The sequence below is a fragment of the Quercus robur genome, chromosome 8 (assembly GCF_932294415.1).
Source record: "Quercus robur chromosome 8, dhQueRobu3.1, whole genome shotgun sequence".
Taxonomy (NCBI): Eukaryota; Viridiplantae; Streptophyta; class Magnoliopsida; order Fagales; family Fagaceae; genus Quercus; species Quercus robur.
The window spans coordinates 20498178-20509381 of NC_065541.1; the positions used below are offsets into that span (position 1 = coordinate 20498178).

At 36.8% G+C, this 11204-nt stretch overlaps 1 protein-coding gene across 1 annotated transcript; it reads left to right on the top strand.

Annotated features, from left to right (window-relative positions):
* The first annotated feature begins 660 nt into the window (after window positions 1–660).
* Window positions 661–10749, top strand: LOC126694946 (uncharacterized). Its single transcript, XM_050391504.1, has 7 exons — window positions 661–2736; window positions 5861–5951; window positions 6299–6456; window positions 6563–6614; window positions 6709–6791; window positions 6987–7080; window positions 9795–10749. The coding sequence occupies exons 1-7, from the start codon at window positions 1111–1113 to the stop codon at window positions 10376–10378; spliced, it is 2688 nt and encodes an 895-aa protein (XP_050247461.1). The 5' UTR covers window positions 661–1110; the 3' UTR covers window positions 10379–10749.
* Window positions 10750–11204: the final 455 nt, after the last annotated feature.

An 11204-nucleotide genomic window follows, 5' to 3' on the forward strand; every position in this document is an offset into this window, starting at 1 on the left:
TATTGCTCCGGGGATATTTGATCTTTAACAGAGAGAGAGAGAGAGAAGAGTTGACAATCTTGATGCTTTACATCTCATGCTCTTTCCCTCACATGCTTATTTGATCTAAATTGATGTAATCTTAATTCTTAAGTGCTCATCAATACAATATACTTCAATGATAAATCTCCACCCAAAAAAAAAAAAAAAAAAGAAATTCTCTCCAAATCACAATTACAATAATTAAAAAAAAGAAGTTTCATAATCTTAGATCCATTGTTTCTTGTTTTTGATGAACAATTAGATCCATTGTTTCTGACAATTAAAACTAGTGGCAATTTCACTTTATACACTAGATCAAAAAGAAGGGTAAAAAAAAAGAGGGGACATTACCCATTAGTATGTTTCTTTTTTTTGAGTAAAACTAGAGATTATAGCAACCACATATATAGGATCCCAATGAGGTAATGAGTAGGTTGAGAAAAATACCAAATAAAACCCATAAAAAAGAAAAAAGAAAAAAGGAAAATAAAAGAAAAGTAAGTGTTGGTAAAAGATTGGAAAAGCCAAAAGGTATGTCCTCTAACAGCACAGCAATAAATTCAATAGAGTTAGTTAACCAATTAATCAAAATTAAAAAATCTTCCAACTCCAAAACCCAATCCTACTTTCTTTCCCCCACAACTCAACCCCACCTCTTGTAATCCATTTTCCATTTCTTTCCCTATTTTCCCATTGGGAAAACAAAACAAAAAGAAAAGCAAAAACAGGAAACAAAACACACACTCTCTCTCTTTCTCTCTCTCTCTCTCTCTCTCTGGGTGTGGGTGTATCTGCATTCACTGTACTAACACACAAAAACATTGCTCAAACCCAACTCCCCACAGCATAGGACTTGGATCCTCCAACCATTTTGTTTCTCTCTCCCTCTCTCATTGGATCTGAGTTCCAACTTCCCAAAACCCACAGTTTTCACAGATCGAACGAACGAACGAACTCCCACCCACCAACAAAAACGGCGGCGTTTCACAACCAAACATAGACTTCACCCATTATATCGATCCATCCCGGGCATTTCTCCATTGAAATGGGAAATGCCCACCACTCCTGACATTCCACCACTACTAAACCATGAGCAAAACAACTCGCCACAATAACAATACCAACACCAACACCAGTAACAACGACACCACCACCAACACCAATAACAACGACGACGACGGCAACGAGAGCGAGTGTTTCTACGAGTCGCTCGACCGAATCGCCTCCTCTTCTTGCTCCTGCTCCAATTCCAATTCCAATTCCGATAACGAAAACGACGCTGTTTCTGTTTCTTCTCCTAATTATGGGTCGGACCTCCACCGAAAGTCGTTCCGGGCGCCCAAATTCCCAATGGGCCTCTCGTCCAACTACGATATCTGGATCTCCGAACCCTCCTCCGTCTCCGAACGCCGCTCTCGCCTCCTCCGCCAAATGGGCCTCATCAACGACCCGTCCTTGTCTCGGACCACCCGATCCATTTCCTCCGATCATTTAGCCTCTCAATCCGACCCGACCACCTCCGCCACAATCGTCCGATCCAAATCAGACGGTACCGATCGTGCGTACGATTTATCTTCCCCTCCTCCAATTCTTTCAATTCATTCCTCCTCCTCCTCCTCCTCCTCTTCTTCTTACTCTTCTTTTGTACATAATAGTAACGGTAATAACGGTATTAGTAACTGTAGTACTAGTGGCGGTGGATCGAAATCGAAGTCGTCTTCGCCGAATAAGCTTCCGGCGATTCGGAAGAAGTCGTCGGCGTCGGCGGTGGAGGAGGAGGAGATTGACGACGAGGGTTTGGATTGCCAAAAAGAAAGAGAGAAAGTGTGCTTGATAAAGAATCTTGACAATGGGAAGGAGTTTGTGGTGAACGACATTAGGGAAGAAGTCAAGGATGTTGAGACCGGAAGGCAATTGACCATGGAGGAGTTTCAGATGAGCCTAGGGCATTCTCCGATCGTTCAGGAATTGATGCGGCGGCAGAATGTGGAGGATGGGAATAAAGATGGTTTGGATTCCAATTCCAATTCGAACATGGGGGCTGCCGCGGCGAAGACGAAGAAGAAAGGGGGTTGGTTTAAGAGTATAAGGAATGTGGCGAGTTCGGTAACGGGGTATAAGGAGAGACGGAGTAGTGACGAGAGGGATACTTCGTCGGAGAAGGGGGGTGGCGGTGGCGGCGGCGGTGGCGGTGGTGGAGGGAGGAGGTCTAGTTCGGCCACGGATGATAGTCAGGATGTTTCGTATCATGGACCGGAGAGAGTGAGAGTTAGGCAATATGGGAAGTCTTGTAAAGAGTTATCGGGGTTGTATAAGAGCCAGGAGATTCAAGCTCACAATGGGTCCATTTGGAGTATTAAGTTTAGTTTGGATGGGAAGTATCTTGCTAGTGCTGGTGAGGATTGTGACATCCATGTTTGGCAGGTGGTGGAGTCGGAGAGGAAAGGGGATCTGTTGTCAATGGAGAGACAGGATGATGTGAATTTTAACTACTCGTATGTTCCCAATGGGTCGCCAGAACCAAATTCGTTGTCTCCTATTATGGACAGTCATTTGGAGAGGAAGAAAAGGGGGAGGACATCTGTTAGCAGGAAATCGTTGAGCTTGGATCGTATTGTGGTGCCCGACACTGTGTTTGCACTTTCGGATAAACCCATTTGTTCGTTTCAAGGACATAGTGATGATGTGCTCGATCTTTCATGGTCCAAGTCTCAGGTTAGTTGCTTTCTTCATGCTTTCTTAGTTATGCTTTTGTTTACATAAATAAATAAGTCAAAAATCTCATATCATGGAATTGTACTTCTACTAACAGGTAAAGATTAGTAGATATAGCGATTGGTAATTTATTAACCTGTTGGCTCTGTAGGATTTTTTATTTTTGAAAGCTATAACATGAGAACATTGACATGCCTGCCTTCTATGTCAAGACAAAGGGATAAAGTATCTTCAGGATTCTCACTTTTTAGGCAGCAGTTACTGAAAAAGGACCTTATCCTGTCGTAAGGTAGTTTATAAGGGTCTGTATTTAAGTGTTGGGTTTATGGATATCTTCTTTTCTATTTTTATTATCAAAATTAATTTTGTGAAAACTCCGCTTCTACTGTTATATTCTCTCATTCAGAGTGCTAAAGTATTAAGCTCTAACTCAGATACCCATTCTCCTCTCCTGTAAGAACCAGATTTAGGGCGAAGTTTTGTGTTATAGGCCAGCTAGGTACACATGTAACTTACAATTATTATAATAAAAAAAGGAATACTTTATCCAGGGTTTGTGCATGGTTAAGACTATTTTTCTAAAAGTAGAAATGTTCAGTTACGGGTGTCTGCAGATACTTTAGGCAAAACCTGTTTAGTGCCCAAGCATACCTCATGGTTGATGGGTTTACTAGCTGCAGATGCACTAAATTAGCAGTCTTCTGAAATTAAACGGTGGTATCCCTTGGTGGGACCCTTCTCCATATTGTTGCTAAATTCTTTCCCATGGGATTCTTTTGAAAGTGTCATTGGGAAATCTCTTTCTCATTTGGTCAACTACGCCCAGCAGTTTACATTTATAAACAGCAAACAAATTGGTTCTGAAGCAGATCTCAGCTGTGATTATCAGCACTGTGAAGCCAAAGCTGATTTGATAGTCCATTTTTATGATTTATATTTTAATATATATTGTTTTTGAGAACCTTTTATTTACCTACAATGGCACATCTTCGTGAATTATTGATGCTTAATGTTCAGCATTAAGTTGTAGGAGAGGAGTGTGTGTGTGTATGGAATCTACTGCTGCACTTGGCAAGAAATTTATAGCACAACTTATGATATGTAATCATTGTCAAAGGAAAAAGGTGGAAAAAAACAGCAAACTCCATTGCACTAGATTAGTACTTCATTGAAGAAGTTCTTTGCATATTGTGCATTTTCATATTTGGTTGTTGATTCGTAGAGCACTGAATAATTTATAAAATAAAATAAAGGTAATTATAAAATGCCTTTGACACTCTTACAGAACAAGATTTTTATTGTTATAGTAGCATGGAAAGTTGGTATTTTGTCATTTTCCTTTGACCAGGGGTCATGATAGGTGTTAAGTTCAGATTTTATCATTTGATACAAAAGAAGAAAGGTGATGTCATGTCAATCACATCTATGTGTAAATAAGCTCTATAAGAATTAGCAATTGATGGCAGTGTATAGCTTTGGAATTTTAGTTATGGTAATGTTTATTTTAGTAGATGCTGGAGGTAAGCGGTGTGATTTAGACAGAGCAGTTGTCAGCTCTTTAATCGTTCTCTAGTTTGCTTGCTAACTTTACCTACTCAGATGATCAACTTATAATTTGGCTGCTTTCTGGAAATGGAGCCCAATGGGAATTGGTTGTATTATGGCTTAAGTATCATATGAACCGTGATTTGTGATGGTGTATTTTTGTTTTTTGTTAAAAATTCTTCTATAGGGTTGAAGCAAACAAAGATTAACGGTTGTGTTGTGAATATCCTCTTTTAATCATTGAGACCATTCAACTATAGGGTGTTAAAAACGGAGGTCAAGGGGGCTAAAAATTTTCCCCGGGAGGAGCATATGGAAATTAATTGCTCCACCTAGAGTTCTTTTTCACATGGATAGTTGTTTGAGGAAAGTTTTGACAACAGATAACTTGAGAAAAAGAGGGATAATAGTTGTGGATAGGTGCCATATGTGAATTCAATGGGGAGTCTGTGGATCATCTTCTATTACATTAATATTGCTTGGGAGTTATGGGCTTTAGTTCTCTGTTATTTTGGGGTTAGTTGGGTAATGCTAAAAGCATTTATGGCTTTATTCCCTTCTTGGAAAGGGAATTTTGGCAAATCCAATAATCGGGAAATTTGGATGGTAGTTCCTCTTGAGTTTAATGTGGTGTCTTTAGAGGGAAAGGAACTTATGTCCTTTTTATCTCAAGACCTTATATGAATTGACATCTTAGTTTTCTTCTTTTCGTATTTTGGACTTCCTAGATGATATGTCCTTTAGATGCTAATTTCTTGGTTTCTTTTTCCTTTGTATATATTCTCTATTGTTCTTTTGGTTCTTTCTTTGTATACTCCCTGTGTGCTAGGATTGCATTCCTTTTGTGCTTTTTAAATGAATCTCAGTTTCTTATTCCCCCACCCCCCTCAATAAAACAAAAAACAAAATAAAATAATTGTTGAGACTATTTTGTGGTGATAATGTCTTATTTGACATGGTACTTTTTGTCTCTTTTCTGCCCTTCATTGAGGTTTTCTTTATGCATGATTGTTAAGATCTTTTAGTTCATTTTCAATTATTTAACACTTAAATTTTAAAAGTAATTTAAAGTTTTAATCTGTCCTCTTTGTTCCTATTGTAGTTACTATTTAACTTAAGTGTGGGACTGATCACTAATGGTTAGTTCACCAGAGGTTATGAACTTGGGAATGGCTGTTCAGTGCAAGTAGACTTTCATTTGTTGTATTTTTTTGTTTTCCAATGACCATCATCCTGAAGCGACTGGTAGCCATACCCTGACGCAGGTAGTGACCTGTTAACATGTGTATGCCCAGGCAGCTAGCCTGAAGTTCTCAGTTACTCAGATTCTAACAACTTAGTGTGACTAAACTTTGAATCTTTGACATGGTGAAGGTAATAGATACTAGCATTTTTGCAACCTTTAGCAGGTGGCTTTGGCATTTACAGAATTCTCAAGGGAGGTTTCTTGAATTATTGTTTTATATTTGACACTGTAAAATTGAATGTGTGCCTCTAAGTTCAGCAATTGAATCTTTGTGAATTTTGAGCCAAAGATATGACTTTTCAGAATATTTTATCAATATTTTATTTTTTCCAGCACTTGCTCTCATCTTCAATGGACAAAACGGTGCGGCTGTGGCACTTGCCTAGCAAGTCTTGTTTGAAAGTTTTTTCACACAGTGATTTTGGTAAGTCAATGTGGCCAACACCTGTCTTTTTATTTGCTTTAATTTCTTGTTCAGCCTCTCTTTAGTAGTTGTTGAAATTATAGGCCATTGATATGGATAATTCGTAAAGGGCTCACTAATATTCTACTGAAGCAGGAAGGTAGGACACTATCTGGTTTACTTTTGGGTTCATAAAGAAAATATGCTTCACTTTAAAAAAAAATTAAAATGCAGATTAGTTGAAAGTTGACTTCTGATTGCTTCTTAAGTGATGGGTTTCCCTTTTCTTCCTGTTTCCTTTTTGTCTCTAAGTTAACTAGTTGCATACTGCTAATTTCATTTCATTTCTTGGATCTGCCTTGACACAGTAACTTGCATCCAGTTTAATCCTGTTGATGATAGATACTTCATCAGTGGATCGCTAGATGCTAAGGTTCGGATATGGAGCATTCCTGATCGTCAAGTTGTTGACTGGAATGATGTGCATGAGATGGTCACAGCAGCTTGCTATACACCAGATGGTCAGGTTGGTCGTAGTTAATATGCCTAGTTTTTTATATCAAAGACAAAAGTTCAAGTTATATAAAATTCAATTCTTCAATTGGCTCAAGAAATTTGTTGGTTTTTTGAAGGGTGCACTAGTTGGTTCACACAAGGGGAGTTGCCGTTTATACAATACATCTGGTACTAGTAAAGCTCTCTGTGTGTGCATGGTTGGTTTAGTCAAGTTTTTTGTGCACTAACTGTTAATAACTTCTTTATCCATTCATACTTTCAGAGAATAAGTTGCAACCAAAAAGCCAAATCAATCTGCAGAACAAGAAGAAGAAATCTCATCACAAGAAAATCTCTGGTTTCCAGGTAATCTGGTGGCTCTACCATATTGTCCTTTTTATGAGATTATTATAAATTCAACTACGATTAGCTTGCCGATTTCTTTCCCTTTTTCTCTCTCCTTGTTCAGCTGATTTTCAATTGTAAAGATGGTTTGTATGTTTACTTTGAGAGACAAGTTTGGTTGATACTTTTCAGTTGCTGATCAGTTTATCTAAACAGTTTGCTCCAGGAAGTTCATCAGAAGTTCTCATCACATCTGCAGATTCACGAATTCGGGTTGTTGACGGTGTTGATCTGGTTCAGAAGTTTAAAGGTATAAATAAAATACACCAAATTGTGTCTTCATTTGTTGTTGTTACTGCTCTTCTTCTTTCTTTTTATTTTTTATTTTCTTTATATTAACATGAAAATGCTTGATACATGAACTTTTTGTCTTATACTTGACTGGCAAGATTAATATGATTTTACCTCCAAAAGTTGATGCCTTTCTTCATTTCCTGAAGTTCTCAATGGTACTTTCATTATGCAAAGTTTTAAAAATTGCTTTGAACTTAATGGCCCTTGTACTCTACGACTAACTCTTAGATTTAGGCTGTTATAGTTCTGACTTGCAACTATTAGAATATTGTATATATTTGATCTTTAGGAAGGACAATGGTTAAGTCACTAATTTGGAGAGCAAGAACTTATTGTTAACTTTTCTGGTGAAGCGCCACTGTGGATCACAAATTTTTTTTATAAACCATTTTGGTAGCCATTTAGTTAAAATATGCTAAACCTTTGACCTTTGGAAATATGGTTTAGCACGGATGTGCTTGACTTGGTGCTCTTTAGAGGCATGTGTAGAACTTACCTATAAAAGAAACTACATAATAAATTAGTTGAACTTTTCAATAAAATTACTTATAAAAAAAAATAAATTAACAATTTAGTTGGAAAAAAACTTGCTGTCAAAAGGTGCGAATCTTTGAGTTGGACCTGTATGTGGTACTTCTTATGTTCAGTGTCAATTTAAACATTAGATCAATCTTTCATTTACGCTATGCCATTATGGTCGACAGAGATGAGGCCCAGTACGATCTTTAATTCCATTTGCACCATTTGGGGCAGATATAGTTTTGACTTTATCCTTTTGATTTAACATAATTGTGTGCATTAAATTTTTGTTAATGTTCTTTCATGTGCTTCTGGACAGAGATTTTCTTTTCATCTTTTTTAATTTTGTGGTTAATGATTTTGTGTTTCCCACTTTTGTTTGACATGATTAATTTATTTTGCATTCTGGACTTCCAACACTGCTTCATTACAAACTTGCGATGCCACTGTCTTTCTTTAGTAAATTCTCTCTTAATTGAGCAAGTTAATCTTTTGAGACATTTTTTTCAAGAGTAAGGGTTGAAAACATTTTATTAAAGGTCTGTTTTTAGCTAAATTGGTGCATTTTCTGTTGAAGATAGAGATATTTTCTTTTTGTTAGAGCTAATGGAGGTGGCTAAGGAAAGAGAGAAATTTAAAGGAAGATGTATTTATGTATTTCCTTGGGCTCTCTAACCATTTTAGTGTTTCTATATAACTGGGAGCCCTAATGCAGGTTATGCAGCATATCTTGAAAAATAAGAAACACACACACACCCAAAAAAAAAGATCTGTAAGAGCCAGATGAGTGGGTCAATTGTCCAATAAGGATGAGCTTTGGTAGCCCAATAAAGAAATTCAAATTAGTTTAACTTGAAATCAAGGTGATGTCAGGTACTGTTTCAATTTTTTTTCCTAATAATAAACTACATTAGGAGGAACTTTTCTTTATACTAATATTAAGTTCATGATTTTTTACTTATCAAAAAAAAGTTTATGAATTTTTACCTATAACGTTTGAAATCAGTTGGTAAACTCTAAAGATGACTTGAGTAAGTTTGTAGGGCTGGCTAAGTGGGAAACAACAAAGATGATATAGATTAAAGATAAATTTAGCCTTTTTACAAGGTTCTTCAGCAGCTTATAAGTGATGATTTTTTTTTTTTTTTTTTTTTTTAAATTTTTAAATTTGATAATTCTGGGGGGATTTGAATTCTGGATATTTCTGTTAAAAACACCAGGAGGTACTAGTTGAGCTACAAGGTTCTTGGTCTGCAATGGTATCTAAGAATGCATGGCAGACTTCTTGTTTTGAAGTGATCAATAAATGGAATGTGACAATACTTAGGTAGATATTGATACTGTGATGGATTCTTCTGATTAGATTGTGCAAATTTATTGATTGTATGGTGGGTTTTCACGTTTATTCTTATATGAGCTCATCTTGTGGTGTATCACCATCAAAAGTAGCACTACTTATCCTAGAACCAATGCTTAAGGTTTAAAACGCAGGCGCAAGTGATCATATATTTTATTATTCATTTGTACTAGCATCACAGTGTTTAAGGCATACATTTAAATGAAGTTTACCTCACTGAATTTTTTCTTAAGGTCATTAACTCCCTTGTTAAATTAAAATTTACATCTTCAGTTAAGAAATGGTGGGAACTTGAGTGCTTCAAGCTTATTCTCTGTTTTATGTGGTGAACATATTTCCATTATTTAACATCCTTTTGTGGGCTTTTTTTTCTGAGGGGTGCGTGTGGGTTCAGTTAGCCCTTTCCCTTCCCTTAAATTCCCTTTCACCTGGTGTAGGAGGGATATCAAGTCTCTTGTTCAATAACAAGATACTTTGGAGACTTTACTGGTTAAGTTAGTTGATATCCACAATTTAAATTCACATTCTAATCATATGTAAATGCAAGTTTCTGAATTCTGTGAACTGGTACTGAAGTTTTGCGTGAAAATGTTTGAGCAGTGTTATGTGCTCCATTAAAAAGTAATTTGTTAGGGCATCTCTGTTTCTGCTGGATACTTGTGAAGAAGACGTTTTCTTGTATAATTACATGCATATTTTGAGACTTATGAATGGTGTATTATACTATATTGGCATATGCATTTCCAGCCTTGAACAATTTTGACAGCTAGAAGTTGGTGTTGGTTCTGTGACAGGGTTTCGTAACACAAATAGCCAAATATCGGCCTCCCTAACAGCAAATGGAAAATATGTTGTCTCGGCCAGTGAGGATTCTTATGTGTATGTGTGGAAACAGGAAGCTGATTCCCGACCTAGTAGAAGCAAAGGTGTCACTGTAACGAGCTCATATGAACTTTTTCACTGTCAAGATGTATCTGTGGCCATCCCATGGCCTGGCATGGATACTTGGGGGCTACAAGATGACTGCTGTGTAGAACAAAATGGGCTTGACAACAATCTTGATGAGGTCTCCACAGCCAACCATCCTCCTACGCCTGTTGAGGACATTAATGATGGTTCACAATCTGCATCCGGCTGCACAAATAGTCCACTTCATGGAACCATTTCTAGTGCAACCAATAGTTACTTTTTTGATAGAATCTCAGCAACATGGCCAGAGGAAAAACTTGTTCCAACTACCTGGAATCGGAGCAGCCCTCGTGTGAGTGTGGATGGTTTAACCCAAAATGCGTCAGCCTGGGATATGGTGATTGTAACTGCTGGCCGTAAAGGGCAAATTAGAACTTTTCAAAATTTTGGGTTGCCGGTTCGGATTTAAGGGACAAAACCTCAGCCTTGAGGTTGGGGGAAACAAGTCGATTTTACTACAAAAGGCAGTATGGTCCATTTCCCCCATTATATGGTTACATTTGTACAGAGAATTGGGTGAGATTTGTAATATTAGCGGAGTTCCATTTCTTCTTGTGCTTTGCTAGTCGGATTTGGTGTGCAGATGAAGAGCCAGTCCGACTTAGCATTCTGAAAAAAAAAAAAGAAAAAAAAAAAAGACGAATAGATTTATTAAAAGAGAGAAAAAAAAAATACACCTTGGATCTAGATACCGATGAATTGTGTAATCGGGAATTGTAGAGTTATAAGCATGGGAAAAGCTTATTGAATTAAAAAAAATTAAAATTCTTTTACGATTCATTGTCACTGGTCTTGTTGCATCAAATTCATGGACTTGGGGTTAGAGGAGGAATTGCAGTCTCTGTTTAAGCTTGCTTATGGTGAGACGATTTTAGAGGTTTATTAAAAATTTGATCAGCTAAGCTTGGTTTGTATAAACATTATATGGTAAAAATGTTAAGAAAGAGAAATCCCATTGTCCAAACTCGGAATATGGCGCGGAAGCATATTAGAAACCATGAGCACTTCTATATGTCCGACATATAACGAGCTAAATATATCAGGGGAAAAAAAACATTTAAATAATATAATAAATATATATTACTACTATTTTTTTCATCCAGACAGTCTCTTCATACATATATAATTAAGTGTAAGTGCATTAAAAATATATATTATATATATTTTCAATAAAAATTAGTTGTATATGAATTAAATTATTTAAAAACTATAAAAATTTCACTAATAAAAATATA